Source organism: Hyposmocoma kahamanoa, unplaced genomic scaffold (assembly GCF_003589595.1).
Source record: "Hyposmocoma kahamanoa isolate Upper Pololo Valley unplaced genomic scaffold, ASM358959v1 277, whole genome shotgun sequence".
NCBI classification, from domain to species: Eukaryota; Metazoa; Arthropoda; class Insecta; order Lepidoptera; family Cosmopterigidae; genus Hyposmocoma; species Hyposmocoma kahamanoa.
This window is the reverse complement of record NW_020653774.1, coordinates 389,752-406,640: the sequence shown is the minus strand read 5'-3', so window position 1 is coordinate 406,640 and position 16,889 is coordinate 389,752. Positions and strand designations below refer to the sequence as shown.

Sequence of the window (16,889 nt, the reverse complement as noted above, 5' to 3'; positions counted from 1 at the left end):
TATTGTATTGTATTGTATTGTATTGTATTGTATTGTATTGTATTGTAAAGATCAGTGATAAAAGGGGAATTAACATTTTTTAAAGTTTATTTAAAATTTGTGGATTTGTGGAAGGACGGGGAAGGAGATCATATAACGAGAAGTGATTGTGGCCTGTGGTTCTTTCGTAGAATACGTATCAATCTCTTAGACTACCGATCTATTCTGAACTTATTCTGTAGTGTTGTGTCAGTTGGACGTCTTGTCAAGTGAAAGTAAACAACACATGACCACCGCGAAAAACTCTCAGAATTCACAGCACTCTCCAGGACCTCTACCCAGATCAAAAATACAACGACATTCGATACATGCTCGTGCGATGTTTCGTAAGCCTCACCAAAGGTTGAAGTCCGAAAAACAACGCGTTATAATAGAAACATTGTGCTCATCGTTAGAGTCTCATGCATACAATTTATAAAAGATGAAATAGGCTTGTGAGTAGATCATGTGTTCGGTCAGCCAATGGTCGTCACATCGCGCCGGACTATTTTCAATTCCATTTATTGAAACCTCCCCTTGGGCTTTAGAGTTACGTCAAAACGTTCTGTGCAAGAATTTAAAAAGTCCTACATGAGCTCAATTAGCTGTAATAATAATAGTTAGTTTTTTCACAATTTTCATATTTTGGTACCTTTTAAGTTTAGTAATCTTTTTAGCAGCTACTCCTTGCGAAAGAGTTAGTCCAGAGAAGTACTGCCACCGGACCTATTTGTGCCCCAAACAGTAATGTGAGCATTACTGCTTCCCGGTTTTGTCAACGTATGTCTCAGGGTGACAGGCGCAGTGGCAGTGCCGTTCAGATCTTTGCAATTTAAAGCTCTGAGTGACACTGGCAACTGTTATTGACTGTACTGTAGCTTACCATCAGGTGTACGGCTTGTTCGTCCCGTCACTTGATGTTATAAGAAAAATTCCTGTGGTAGGAGATCCCGATCTTCTTTAGTCACAGATATATTAAAGACAATATGTAAACTTAATATACTTTTATAGAATCTCTTAAACGATGAGATCGCATTTTGAAAAGTGAAATCCACGTAATATATTATGTAGTTATACCGAATTAGACATTTCATTAATAATGGATTATGTAGTTTGGTATTTCATTTTGTATGTAGGTATTTGTATGAGTGTACATCTAACGTCTCAACTGCCTCGTATTTATTAAATGTTTGCATTTAATTTCCTCGGGAGTACTTATGTTTTTTTTGTATTTTAGGTTTATTAGAGCGGAGAGAAGCTGCAATATTGAAAAGTGTAGCCGAGAGTGCAACGCCTGACGCTTCGAAGTAAATACCTTCCCCGAGAAGTGATCTGCAAATGTGTTGCATTTTGCTGTCGGTATTGCAGCTTCCGTTTCTCTTAATCCAATTGTTTGCCGCTTTGTGCGTCGGCGCAATAGCTAGATGCTGCAGGAACGAAGCGAAACCAAAGTGAAGGATATGGGGACACTGTTGTTGCTCGTCACTCGAGCTCCCACATCAATATGAAATAAACAAATAAGTAACACACAAACGCTCAAGGGTCAATATGAAAAAGAAATAATAACAAAGAACGACAGTCCCGTTATAGTTTTGTAGAGGAAAGTGAACATAATTGGAAGCAATGAATTTCGACGAAATTATTATTAACTTTATTACATATTAGGAAATCAAGTGTTAGGGATGAATATTGAACAACAATGGGCAACGTGGTGGTGTGCATAGTGATAACGACTTTGTTGCTGTGCGTGTCCCTGTGCCCGCCCTGCTGGAAATGTTGCTGCACGAAGGGCCAGGAGGATTGGAGAGGAGATAAAGAGGCTCAAGTCCGAGAAGCCAATAAGGGGAGAAACACGCGCGTGCCCCCAATGAGCAAAACTTCGCTGTGTCTGAAACTCCCACGCGACTTGCAAAGTGCTTCACCGTTGCGACCGCGTTGCAACAACTACCGCCGACTCGTTCCACGGAAACTGTGATCAGTGCACAACTGCTATTTGTTACCTTGCATTGGATTCAAGTTAGAGGCTGTCAAATCTTCGAATTAAATACGACAGTCCCATCTGATTCATGGTAATTTATTAAAAAATATATACTGATTTTTATTTGGTAAATGTTGTTTGTTGGTCTTATTTCACGTCTATCGTTGTTGCTTATCAATAGACAGGTAGGTATTACGGCTTATCGCTCACTTGCCAGCCACCAGGTCCACGTGTTAACAGTTTTTCTAATATTTCTAATTTCGATGCCTGCTTATAAAAGTAGGAACCTCTTACTCGTTTCCGTCACATAGGTACATATAATAATCAACAAAACATTTTGATGGCTGGTGCAGTGGATCATAAAGCAAAAATGGTGTCACCCACTATATCATATTTAACTTTGAGAACGCTCTTTCATCGGATATTATAGCGGCGTTTTGTTGTTTAGTGTAAAATAGACACGTGCTCGGTCACCATCTCATCTGACGTTATGCGAGGTTGTGGCCGACGTTGCTTCGGTGTCCTTGAGCTGCTGCATTGTTATAAAACCAAAGAGTCCAGAGTGCGCTAGCGCAAGCTCCATTTGCCCTAGCGCACTCTGCGCTGCGGTGGTAGCGATTCGTTCGCGATTCGCCTGCGGAAGTAGAGCGTCAACCAGAAGGAATTCATCGGATCCGTGCAATTAATATACTTAATACTGAGGTAGGTAAGTATATTACAATGTCGGGCACGCAGGTCGACTAAGTATTGCTCGTTTTGCTGTTAAAATTGTTTCGCGAGCTTAAGAAAACAGCCAAGAGCGTGTTGCTCTCAAAAAGCTACTAGAATTCCCAGTTCGAGCGGAACGGCTGCAGTGCATGCAAGTCTTACTCGAAACGTTTCGGACTAATTTCGTTCCGCTTATTTTTTTGTATTTACGTAAAATTTCATTGAAACTAAAGCCCAGTAGGTACTAGTCATAGAGTAATTGAATAAATTATAAATACCTGGAAGGAGGGCAGGGCGGTGGGTGCGCGCGCGCGCATCGTGTCGCGCTGCAAGCCAGTGGCTGCGAGCACGGCCGCACCGTTGCCGCAAGCCAGGCTCAGTAGCGACAGCGCCAGGAACGTCGTCAGCAGTGGGCCGCTGCAACAATACCGCAACATCGTTATCGTGATATTCCACTAGTGGATATAAGCCTCTTGAAAACAGAAGTGTTTAAAATCGTTGCCAGATATTTTGGCTCAGTTCTTCTCCTATTTAAGACTTTGATGTACAACAACATTCGAGGCTTTGCTCACAGTAAGCGAGTTCGGAGGCAGAATTCATGTGCCGGTGCTTCGGGGCCAGACCAACACAGTCGAAATATACCTGGACTAAACGGTGCTTTTTGTATGGGATGCAAAAGAAGCCGAATGTACGTGCAATGTAATGAATGTAATCGTCTATACGTCTGGGCCACAGAAAAGGGAATAAAAACCACAGTATTTTTTAATCTCTGTACTAGTGTTGCCCAAAATCAGTCTTGGTCTTGCAGTCTTGTTTTGCAAAATGCAAGACCAAGACCACCTAATTGTAGCAAGAACAAGACCAAGGCCGACCTTGCAAGATTTGGGCAAGAACACGACTCTTGCTGTCTCGCATTTACTTTGAATTGAGTTTTTTTATACATTTTATGCCTACAATTATAACCTACCAAGATTGTCACAAAACTACTAATTCAAACACAGCCTTACTTATTTATACAAGCGTAATCGAGTATATCACAGCGTTTGCAACACAGTTTTACGAATTTTAATACTGTGGTTTGCAGTCAATATTATCTATTTTATGCGATTGAATTTTATACTTAGGTATGTAGTTTGAAAGAGAAGCAATAGTTATTTTTATTTGCCATCGGTCGTTGACATCCTTTTTGGATGATGCTATGCATATTTGTGTTAACACACAGAATGACAGGTTCCAGATATGTAGTGAGCATTAAACATTTTTGGTTTTCTTTTATCATATCTCCTTTATTTTGCGAAGTTTAGAGAACTGTTATTTGTCAAAAGATTTGTAAATAAGTTAATCATTTATTTCGGTTGTTTACAGCGACTAGTAATAAAATAACAATGGTTTATGCAAAATTAGATATCTCAATAAAATTTAAACCTATATGACGTCAAGGGTGGTTGAAGCATTTTTATAAATATGGAAAAGTTAAGTTGGTGACGATTATAAATTGACATAAAAAATGTAACCCGCCCAGCATTAGGTACTAAATTCAAAATAACAATGTTATAGAAGTCAGCATTCGTGAACCAACCTTTAGCCTATCTCTAGTACATTAACGTAAATGTACATACATTATGCGCAAATGTCTAAATTTAAAGGAATAGGTTAAATATTGCAAATCGTAATAAGAGATGAATAATAGGAGTAAGAACGTTTTTTATTTTATCAACTCCTACAAAATGACATTAGTTAAAATATCACTAAACTTTATTGTCCAAAGTATAAGGCGGTACACATAATTGTTATAACGCTAGTTAATTTGCTTAAATAGTCACCGCTTTCTTATAAGACTGTGCGGCAAGTGTCGCGGCATCTTTGACAGCGCTCTTTGAGCGACCGAGGTCTTGTTAAAAGCCGCCGGTGTCCCAAGATTACCCATGGGCCCGTTGACTAAAAGTACATGAACCTCAAGTGAAATATGTGATTCACCAAATACAAAAGTTGAACATCTGGTCCTTATACATTGGTGGAGTGGGGCTCGCGTTGTGTGTACTCATTTAAATAAATAAAAGCGGTTAATTTGTCGCTCCAAATTTCAGAGTGTGTAATTGACAACAGTTTTTTAAGGCAATTCAATCCAAATCAAAACGATCTCATGAACTCCGGTTCCGTGGGAAATACAGTCAATGAACTGAGTGGAGTAAGGTACACACAAAAAATACTCTTTCCCAGTGCTCTGTGTTCGCAACACTGTATGTCGAGTATGTCGTCATACGGTAGTTCGGGGAAGAAAGGGCATAAAAGTTAAACTACAAAGTTTAAAAGGCTGGAAAAAAAGTAATATCTATTGGTCCATAAAATATATTTTTTATTTTTATATTAACTTTTTGGCGGATAACGAAACTTTGAGTCGGCAGAAGGATAAAGAACGCGAAAAATATGACAAAAAAAAAACTACTACCAAACATGGCAAAGCAAAACTCATTTTTTTATAAAATTGGTAGTGCTCAGTTTTGGGTATTTCCCGCTGTTATATGCCTCGGTACCGAATACCAAATTGTGACAGTACATTACGGCTTTGTCAGAGAAGAAACACATACGTGATTAGGGTTTTATTGCTGCCATTCTAATCTGTTTCTAAAGGATTATACTCTCACATAAGAGATTATACTTCTATTCATTAAAATATAAGAACGGGAATAAAGAAAACATTTTAAAGAAGTATTAAGAGGAAGCACGCATTGGCACGTTTCGCTGGCGTTCACATCATTCCAATAAACTGTTCCCAAATAATAATATTAATACCCTCGTGGCGCCCGCGTCGTCGTGTCGTCAGCGCCGCCGAAAGTAAAGGTGCTTTTCCACCGACGAGGCGAGACGAGTCGAGGCGAAGATTGAAATTTGTATGGCAAAATTTCAATTCTCTCTAGTGCGCCTTAGGTGGAAATGGCCTGGATTGACGAGGACAGGTATTTTTCATCAGATTATCTATCGATAGATAAGTGACGCAGCAGGCGCAAATATCATATTCGATGCGGTTGCGCGTGCGCACAGATGCACTTGGACGTGCTGCAAATACGATATACAGAGATAACAATGTAGCACGTTCTTTCAATTATCGATATTCACATTGGTGTGATTGTTATTATACGTACACGCGTCGTATTTTTACGAAACGTATGGTCAATTTGATTAATTCAGCTAAATAAAGAAACATTGCCCGCCGGAGACGAGAGGGCCATAGAACTTGCTTAACTAGATATTGTGTATGATATGTCGAATATAGAAATTTATTCACTGCAGACATATTTGCAGGTAAAAATCTTACTTTCCGAGTGTAAAACGGTAAGTTTCTGTCTTCGAACTGCAGTTTTAACCATACAACAGCATTAACGAGACACCGCCGTCCATGTTCAATTTCAGCACGCGCTATTCACAATTATTCGTGTGGTTTGCGTGTTTAACGTTACTCAGGAAGAGACAACGCGAACAATGGGAAGGAAGCATGACGACTGCGGAGTGATTTGCGCGCTCAATGGCGTGAGCATTTCACTGCCAAGGCACGCCGCGTGGCCGCCGCGCCCGCGCCGCCGTCGCCGTCGCCTCGCGTCTCACTGTTGTCATCGCGTTACGCTGCGCCTGCGCCGCCGGTATTTACCGTGCATAAAAATAATATCATAAAAATGTCGTATAATATCAGCAAATAAATGACAATTCGGAAGCTCTTGACTTTCAACAGTGACTTAGCACCTGCGGAATCGAGAACACGACAAGAATAAAAACAATAAATTATATACATAATTATATGCGGAATTTTGATGAACGAAGCATGTGGACGGAGTCAATTCTATCAATCTCACACTGGTATTTATTCGCGACGGCGACCATTATGCATTTAGCCCGCCTGGCCGCGCACTGCACGAGCGAGCGCCAACGCAGCGGAGCGTGCGGTTCCGGCGCACGCGCACGACACCCGATGCAGAGCGAAATGCATCATATTGAGAGACTCCTTTAAACTACCGGTCTTACATTTGAAAAACATCAAATTGGGCTTCGCATACTTTAAAGATATGTAGGTAAAGAAGTTCTCGCAAGAGATCTTTAGAATTTGAAATTATGAAAAAACACTATGAGAGAAGGAGAACTTAACTTAATTAAAACAGAATAAAGCGTTTTCTGTTTTACAACACTCCCTTGCTCATAGGGCATCATTGGCCAATGTTCTTATTTGATCGCCGAGATATACAATAATTATTTGATAATAGTAAAATAAAGTTTTACAAGGAAGTAAATGCTTTTTTTTTACTTAAATTCATTTCTGTAAGAGTTAACATGTTGCTGTAATTTAAATTCTCTTTTTTTATTAAAAGAAACCTACAGACGTTTTGGGAAGCTGTTGGTGCATAGTTTTGTAAACACATAATAAATAGATAAACAAATGACATGTCCCGTGTTAAAGCCATCACGACGTCACGCGTACCAATTCATAATTCTACATTTTTCGGTTTCTTTGTAATTGACGAAATCTTGGTCACAACCTTGTCTGATCTTAAGCTACGATAGCTTTGAATTATAGCAGAAAACACAGCACGCATCAGGAGGGACGAAGAAAAGCGCTTCGTGCCAAACGGATGGTAAATCAAAGACAAAAAGATAGAATGTTCCGGACTTAACTCAGAAGAAACAAAACTTCTCTTAATTCTAGCAGTCCGAAACACACGCTGACCTTTGACATAGAGCCACATTCCTCGAAACCGGAATTGGACCAAATTAATCTGAGTTCGTAGCATCGATTAACCGGCGATTTCCATTTCGCCGATTATTTTATTGACCTTCGATTTCTAAATTCAACATGATAATTCTCAGGTCTTTGCTAGCAGTGCGGTAGGCATGTCATCATGGTGGCGGGTCGCCTCATTCGGAACCGAGTAAAAATTAAACAGAATCCGGAATGAGCTGTCTTGAAAATCATTAAAATTGTCCCAAAAATATATCACCGCATTTAAATTATTGTCTGACTTACTCGATCCATGCGTGCACACTCATTTGATTTCATTAAAAAACAACATGTTAGACCACACCTAGTTTAGTTTGTTGAAGTTGAAGTGCATATACGTACAATATGTTTGTGTGCCTTAACTTATTTTGTTGCATGTCTTCTTCCACAAATAATTGAGATGTGGATGTTTTCAGCGTCTTGCGTGTAGTTGAATAAAATATTTAAAACATGACCATACGTATTGTATAATTTTTATAGATATAATTTAAAAAATATATGCTCGGCTCTACTAGCCCAAAGAGTGAAGCCTTTTAAAAAGTTGCTTTTGGCAAGATGAAAGTGCAGTGGATAAAACCGAAGAAAAACGGCTGTACATAATGTATATATAATACAGGATTGACCTGTGTTATAGAGCACCAGGCTCTCCCCTTCCACCGCTAAGCATACGTAAGAAAGATAGGCATAACACAAAATAATACGTGTACTTAAACAATTTACTACAAGTTAGAGGAGTCGCGTGGGGCACCTGAGTTGCCCTTTGTTGTAATTTGGTCACTGTTGCAGGACACTTCGGTTCGTATCTCCGACACTAGCCCGGAGATTAGTAGAGGATATGTACTCGCTGGGGTTTGTGGTGAGCTGCAGAGACGGACATGTTTGTCTGCCTCGTGCGCAGCTAGCGCATCTAGTTGAGGGAAGTGAGGAGACGCGCGGGGCACGTGAGTAGCCCTTTAAGTGGGAAGCTACGTCCGAACATCTACGGCATCTCCGGCACTAGCCCGGAGAGCTAGTAGAGGATAAGCTAGATATTCTCCAGTCCCTCCAGCCGCTTAGGTTATTGGGAACTGAAGACAAACCGTTTTTCGGCGTCGGGAAATGAGTGCGTCTTACAGCTCCGCCACCAATGAGGAAATTTGGTAGTGCACTTAGAGTCGACGGCTTAGAGGAGGCAACCGTTAGTCGTACGGAGCGCGACGGGAAGTGACCGTTTTTACAGCTTCGGTACCTATCTGGAAAATAGGGAGGGTGCTATACCTACGTGCACCCGGGGCGGCTCACCCGAGGCACTAGCCTCTAGAGAACCGGATGAAGTCAAGTGACAAAGGTCTATGACAACCCCGTATTCTGGCTGATCTGGGGACAGAACCTGAACTTATAAGGTTCCTGTGCGCACACATGTTATAGTGCCAACCAAGAGATTGATAGGGAGGGTCACTATAACCAAAAGTTTACATAACTTTTGATGTATGGGAGCTGTTTATTAGCTTTAACGTTGACATTTCAACCACTTACAAAATTTTCCAGGTTAAAAGTCTAAGCTTACAAGGTACCAAAATTCTTTTGTAATGCCTTTTTTAATTTTTTTTAATTGACTGTCCTTCATGGTCCTTTGTTTTGATGCCATTTTAGAGCAGTTTTTACATTGATTTCACGGCATCGGATTAAATCTTAGAGGATGGAAAGTTAGGAATAAATCCATCAAACCAAAACTTTTTATATATATGATATATATAGATAAAATACGAAAGGAACTTTTATTCATCATCCATATACAACCTTTTTTAACCTCTTTGATATTGTCACAAAAAACGTAGAGGACAGAAACCTTAGACTATGGTTTTCTTTTCCATCTTAAATGACAAAAAACAAAAACACTACAATGTGTTACGTCAAGTCAGTTTACTCGCTCGGAATTTAAAAAAAAATATGATCAATGATCAGTTTGATAACAAACGCGCGTATCTATGCAGTTTTTCCAAGAATTTCTTAATATTGCGTCTTTCCTGACAAATTTTCTTGTTCCTTGACTGCGTGTCATTATATGCGGGCAAATATAAGGTATTATAATTGTTTTCTTTTTATTTTATGCCGCCGTATTTCTTATGATCAGCATTTCTAAGTTAAGGTATTTCGAGTCTATAGACGTACTATAATGTAGTGAATTGATGTAATAGAAGTATACTTGGAAATATAAAAAACAATATGTTTTAAAACAGGACTGTTATATTTACGAGCCAACAAAAAGCGTACGTAAGAATGAGAACATCGCGCCGACGGATGCAAGTTATTCTTGTAATAGCGTATTTGCTAATATTTGGAACTTTGTACCTGTTAATGCCTTTAAAGGACGTGTGCGTGGATATAAAGTTAGAATCTGACATGCGTAGAATGAAGACTCTGCTCCGCCTGACGGCAATGTTGAGGATGAAAGGAGAAAAAGGGTCAGGATGCACCATGCCCAAGGTACACACGTTTCTTGAAAATATTGTGTTAACGAACGGCAACATATCCAGGACAACGAGCGCGGAAAGAGATTGGGTCACGTGCTCAGCGGACAAGTGCTTCGTTCTGCAAGACATATTGAACGAGTTCAAAGCGGTCGAGTGTTACTATAGCGACGTCATCTTCATCAACGATTATGAACATTACACAACGTTTCCCATTAAACTGGACGGTAGAGAAAGGTATACCTTAGAAAGGTCGGATCATGTTAAAATATCTTGCGTCCAAAAGACCTTTCGTCCGTTTCAACTGTTTACACCTCGGTGGAATGGCTTGAAGGCCGGGTTTCGTAAAGTCTCAGTAGCGGTACCTCGCAGTCGCGAAGATTCGCCCAATGTGCTCATACTTTGCCTACGTTCCTTGTCACACAAGGACGCCTTGCAACGTTTGCCACACACATATAAAGTCCTGACGCAGAAGCTCGGCGCAGTTGTGCTTAAAGGGTATAATATTATAGATGAAGGCCCGCAGGCGGCGTTGTTCCCTATTCTAACAGGAAAAACTGAACTCGAATTGAATAATGCGCTGGAAAAAGACGAACTGGATCCAAAGTATTTTCTATTCGGCCAGTTGCATTCCGACGGCTATCGCACCGCGTACTTCGAAGATTTGCCTTTGTTAAGTACTTTACAGTTACATTTCCGACGCCAGCCGACAGATCATTACTTAAGACCTCTTTTCCTGGAACAGCGCGAAATGTCGGAAAAGTGTCGACAAACCACACACGACTGCGTCGCAGCCGCGCCCATACACTCTCAAATGATAAACTTAACGCATCAGTTTAGTTATATACGAGATAAACGCTTCAGCTTTACAATAATATCTAATATTTTTAGTGAATATCATGATTTGGTAGCCGTGGACAATGAAATATCATATATGTTGAACTCATTGCAAGCAGGTGGATTTTTAGTGAATACTTTACTTATTGTCATGTCTGACCGTGGGTCCATGTTTCCGGAACTGACAATGACCCATCAGGACGCTGTTGGAGAACGACTCCCGTTTATGTCCATAGTTTTGCCAGATACATTAAAAAAAGCTCGACCTGATGCTGAGAAGTTTTTGAGAACTAACGCGAACGTCCTCACCACACCGTTTGACATCCACTCAACGGTGTTAGACGCAGTGGGTCTCAAGCGACTAATCAATCATTACAAAGTGGCTGAGTCCGAGTTACCGAGAGGCATGAGCTTGGTGCAGCCGATACCGGCCACTCGTTCTTGCGTCGAAGCAGATGTGCTTCCTCATTGGTGTGCGTGCTTTGAGTGGACACAAGTGCCCTGGAGTGATCCAGCGTTCGCGCAGTCTATTCGGACGGTCGCGGACTTCGTCCACGATCGAGTCTCGGAAGATGTAAAATGTGCTAAAAGAACTGTCGCATCCATTGAGTGGGTGATGCGCTACAATTTTCAGAAACAAATCATTCAACAGAGTTATACTGAAAATGGCTTCGACAACTTTACAAACACTTCTATTGAATTCTATCAGGTTAGGCTGATAATGAGACCTGGACGTGCTATATTCGAAGGTACAGTTACGCTGTTAAAGAAACTCCGCGCTTACGTAACTACCGAGCGGGAGGTATCTCGGATCGATAGCTACAGCGACGAGGCGAAGTGCGTGTCGGCCACCCGACCGCACTTGAGTAAGTATTGTTACTGCAATGCAAACGCAAACACTGTAACACATCGTGTATTATATATTGTTATGATAATTTACTGTATTCAATGTCTATTATAAACTATTTATTTTTGTTATTCTTGTTGCGTACACACCGGGCGCGACTTGCTTTGACACCATGTCACCCTAGTGTGAACGTACTGTACACTCGAACAAATTCATTTAGCAGCACATGAAGAACTTGATACCAGTAAAAAAAGCATGTTAATCACTGCGTTTTGCAGTTCTCTGCGCAATGTCAGTGTGCATGTGTTTGTTGAGGTCCGGCGCAGGCATTAATTGTGATGTACTCACACTACTTCCTGCTCGGCTCGCTGTACCTTCGTCATAAACTGCATCTATCCATTGCTGTACAGACTACAAAAATCTACTGATATCACTTTATTTATGTGTAGGTAATGTTAGATTTCTAATATATTAATAATATTTTTTACGCTAGATTAAGTCTTATATCGAAAATAGGAGCCAGGCAGTGGTGCATAGGGGTTTTATATCTGTTTACAAATGTATCACCTCCGGTTGATCACGGCTCACATCGTGGTCCGTTGTTGTTCACCCCTTAGGTACATCAATGACATCACTATATTACTACCTTTTCTGATCTGCTAATGTATGCAGATGACACTAAGATTACTTGCCAAGTCCTTTAAACAGCTCGGGTTCATCCTACGTATGGGACAGTACTTCAAAAGTCATTTCGCATATAAAATTTTATTTAATAGCTTTGTTCGTAGTGGATTAGAGTTCGCCTGTACTGTTTACATCCCTTATATAACTCCCACATAGACAGAATTGAAAGAGTGCACTTGACAGAAAGACTGGTCATGATTATATTGATTATGAGGACTCTACAGATAGTCATAAAATCGAATTGCTCAAGAGTCGTCGTGATTACAGAGGATAGATACTGTCATTTTATATAAAATAGTCAATAATAAATTTGATTCCACACCTCTACTGAATCTTATAGATTTTAGAGTACCCCGCCAAATTGAAAGATCTTGTCGTAGGAATACACTTTTCTCAGTTAAGAGTCGCAAAAATGTTTCGTTGGCAATAGCTTTATTAGGCGATCACGTCAGACATTTATATACAAGCAGATTCGTGGATGTGGATATTTTCTGTAATTTGCTGTAAAAATTTAAAAGTAAAACGCCCTTCTGTAATTTGTTCTACATACATATTGATAGTCTTTAAGATTTCAAGTGCATTATAAATGAAGAAAACTCTAGGTCTACTTTATATATCTTCGTTAATGTAATAATAGTTTTATATCGACTGTTTGTTTCTTGAATCAATAAATAAATAAATAAAAAATTAAAACAATTTTACTGGAGCTCGAAAAAGCAAAATAAGTATAGGAACCTAAATTTTATTAAACTTGTCGTTACATAACTAAACTATTAGTTAGTCACCAAAAAACGTGGAGATCGAAGAAATTAATAGGAGATAAAATCTCAGGGGTAGCGGCTGCGGTGGCGGCGACGCGCTGATCAGGCGTTAATCAATTGTTTGATTTGCATGGATTTATAGTCATCCGGGCGTTATGCAACTGCCGTGGCGCTGATAAATTAAATAATGTTACTCAACCAGCGCGTCCGCCGCCCCGCTGCTGCCGCCGATGTCACCGATGGCGCCGCCAACATACATCGAGTCACCAATATTCATCTTGTCACCAGCGGCAGCGTCAAACCACTTTTATGTGCAGTGTTGATGTAATAGTAACACGACGGCTAACTGGATGAATGGCGCTCGACAAACGTGTTTAATTATCGCAAATAAAATGTATTTGTAATATAAGTACCTAAGTAAGTACTAGGGTGCTATAGTTGAACCATTTTCGAATTTAGGCACAAAACGGACCCGTCGTTCGATTATAAATCACTAGTGTAAGTAGGCAGGTGCTGTAAAGCTGATCCGTCTCGGCGGCGAAGGCAAGTGAGTACACGACGAGAATCGACGACTTACCCGTTGGCTCCGCTACTGAGGCCGTAGCAGTCGTTGATGCCGGCCAACACCCCTACAACGCCGGCTACGACGGCAACACAGCCGGCCCAGAGCCCAGCGCCAACCCTCGCCAGCGCCGCGCCCCGCGCCACACCCAGCGCGCCTGCGCCCACCAGCAGCGCACCCAGCACCACATGCGCCAGCCCCAACACCACCACCAGCCTCTTGCGCGTCGGCGTCTCACTGCCCGCTTCCACACTTTTCGAAGTCACACTCTGTTCCTTAATCGATTTGATCTTTTTCACTTTCGGGGGCGACTTGCAGATGAGATGTTCGGTGGAGTCTTCCGACTTGAGGCTGGACACGGTGGCGGTGGGCGCGCGACCCAGCTCGCCCGCCATGCCGACGTTCTCCGAGGAGGAGCGCTCTTCGTCGACCATCGCAACTCATCACTGTCACTCACTGCCGTCGGTCGCGGACGTGTGCTCTCCGCGTGCGCGCACTCGGGACTGCGCCCGAGCTGTTGTGGTGCGCGCGCGCAGGTGAAAGTTGTATAATCTGGCCGAGGAAATGATACAACGTTTGCGCATCCCATGTGATACTCACTAAGTTCTCTCTCGGCCACATGGTCACGGTAGATGTTACCAAAAAAGTGTAAAATAAAAAAATAGAAAATAATAAAAAGTCAAGGAAAACCTTAAAAAACTGGTATTCTTTTGTGCGAGTAACATTAAATCGATACTGTTCAGAATACTGGCGCCACGCACGTTTATAAACAAATGCGGTTTGACGAACGGGGATGAAACCACTCAAAAACTAAACAGCACTCAAGATAAGTAGTTACCTCTCTATGTATTCCGTATTACAAAGGTTACGTGTTTGATGTCAGGTTTGTTTTTGTTTGGAATCTCTAAACTGAATACTCTACGACGGATTACTACTTACGATGTAGATGTTGCCATAACACACATACATACAATTAATTATAACCTAAACAGCATAAAATAAGAGCATAAAAAAGGACGTTAGAGCGATTGCTGGTATCCCAAAGTCTGAATCTTGTAAACGGAGTTCAAAAATCTTATTGCCATTGCCCTCTTTTTATATTCATTGAACATATGTGTTTTTTTAACACGAACAACTGTTCGTAACATCATCTAATGAAACATAACAAAGATATCCTGACAGAGTATTTAGTCCTTTACCTACCTTTACGATGTAATACCGAAAACAACACAATGTGACAGAATGGTTAAAATTCATAATTAAGTATTAAACGTATGTAACTGCCTCCGTGGTCGAACCGTTACTATGCTGATCTGCCACGTAAAGGTCTGTGTTCGATTCTCGGGCCGGGTGAAATATTGTATGGTTTGCATTTATTTCTCTCGTCAGATTGAGTGCAATTTGTTGGTTATACGTGTTTCCATAGCACCCTCCATACAGGGTTTCCTCCTAGTGTCTATGAGTTATGAGTGTGCGTTGTTTATTAAATAATTTTAAAGGCCGTGCAAATAAATGTATTCCAAGTCAACGGCCAAAGTGACTAAGCTATCAGCGCAATATCATATTCTAAAATATCGTCTACTTTATTTATATTTGAAACAACAATCATATATCGAGTTCTTAGGTTTTCGCGATTGTTACACATAGGAAATGAAACTATTTTTCCGACCGTCAACCGTTTAGTCAACCGTTACCATGAGACCTGTAAAGGGCCCAAAGCGTCGGTTTGTTTGAAAAAACAAATATACACCACAATCATAATTTAATTTCAAAGTATCCGTAGGAATTTTTTACCGACTTTAAAAAGGAGGAGTTGTCAATTCGAGTGTATTTTCAAGGGTGGCAGGGATGAATCCGGTTCATTGGATTTCACCCACTTTCCGTGAACCAATGTAATTCCACAAACTCTTCAGGTGGGTTTTTGTAATAAAAAGTTATAATTATTTGATACGCATTCCGTTTTTAATGTTACTTGTATTTGACCACTTTTGCACGTCGAGTTTTTAATAGCAAACATGTCTCTTAAACTCTGACACCGTTTAATAACGTGTCACATAAGGAGGTGTGTGGTTCCCTTTCATTAATACATCATGGTCATCATCATGATGTTGTAATGAGGCAATATTACGCAGAAGTATAATATCATTGATATTACGTATACAAGGTACGTGCGGAAGCGCCGATGTCGGAGACGTAGGGCGGCGATGGACGGCAAGGACACGGCTCCCGCGAAGGCGAGAAAGTGTCTCCTCGTAACAGCAACGATTGCGTTTACGTGACAAAGACGTACGTACTTAATAATAATAATAAATGTGGTTCAAACCGGCTAACAAGCTGGGAGGAATAAAGTAAATAATAATGATAATAATGTATTGTTCAATATTTATCAGTTTCGTTAGATTACAAACTGAAGCGCTCAGCAGTACCATGCCGTCTTGGCGTAGCTAATATTGTTGATACATATGTCGTTAATATAGCAGTCGACACGACCACCGCTCAGCTCTCCTAGAAGTGCGTTTTTGTATAAGTTGAATAGCTTGGGCGAGGTTGGCCTCCCCCGCCTCACACCGCATTCCAACAGGTATGGCTCAAATTGTTTTTCACCTCATCGTACAACATTGACTCGATTGTGGTACCAGTATTTGAAAATATAATTCATTCTTAGTCATTAATAATTACCTACGTGGTATTCTTCTACGCTCGTAAGTGGTGCGGTGCGTACTGGCACCGGATAACGTCAGCTATAGAGCCCAAACGGTTCACCATATTCCGGATGACTGTCGGTCGCCCGACGCGAATCAAATTCCGTTACACGGGTACTGTTATATTCATAATCATACAAAAAATATTAACAATAACATATAGCTTAAGAATACGGCGTGCCCAACAACGACACCAGCCCGAAAGTCACCTCGAATAATCCCGTCGGATAAGGCGGCGGCCTGCCGGGCGATCATGGCGACGGGCGCGTTGGTGCTGGCGCGCACGACGGCGGGCATGGCGCTGCCGCGCAGCCGCGCGTCCAGCACCGCGCCCAAGCCGCCGTGCCCGCCGCGTGCCGCGCCGCCTCCGCCAGCCGCTGCGCGCGCTTGCTGCGGAAGTGCGTCGTGTTGGCCAAGGCCCGCACCCGCCGGATGGCCGCCGGGAACCTCTCGAGGTCCTCGGGATTTTCGAATGTGCCGGAGTAGATGAGAGGGTTGACGAGAGGGTCGGTGGAGCGCAGCCGCACTTTACCCCGGGACTTCGGCTCGAGGAGAACCGTGGCCACGACGATGAGCT

General features: G+C 41.5%; 1 protein-coding gene across 1 annotated transcript in view; it reads right to left on the bottom strand.

The window, feature by feature from the left end:
* The window catches only part of LOC113229118, a 71,944-nt gene extending 57,834 nt beyond the window's left edge, over positions 1-14,110 (bottom strand). Inside the window, exons 1-2 of the mRNA XM_026462615.1 lie at positions 13,626-14,110; positions 2,983-3,121 (exon numbers count right to left, since the gene is read on the bottom strand). Of these exons, the coding sequence (XP_026318400.1) occupies positions 2,983-3,121; positions 13,626-14,044 (558 nt within the window). The 5' untranslated portion in view covers positions 14,045-14,110. The remainder of the gene's footprint in view (positions 1-2,982; positions 3,122-13,625) is intronic.
* Between the last annotated feature and the right edge of the window lie 2,779 nt (positions 14,111-16,889).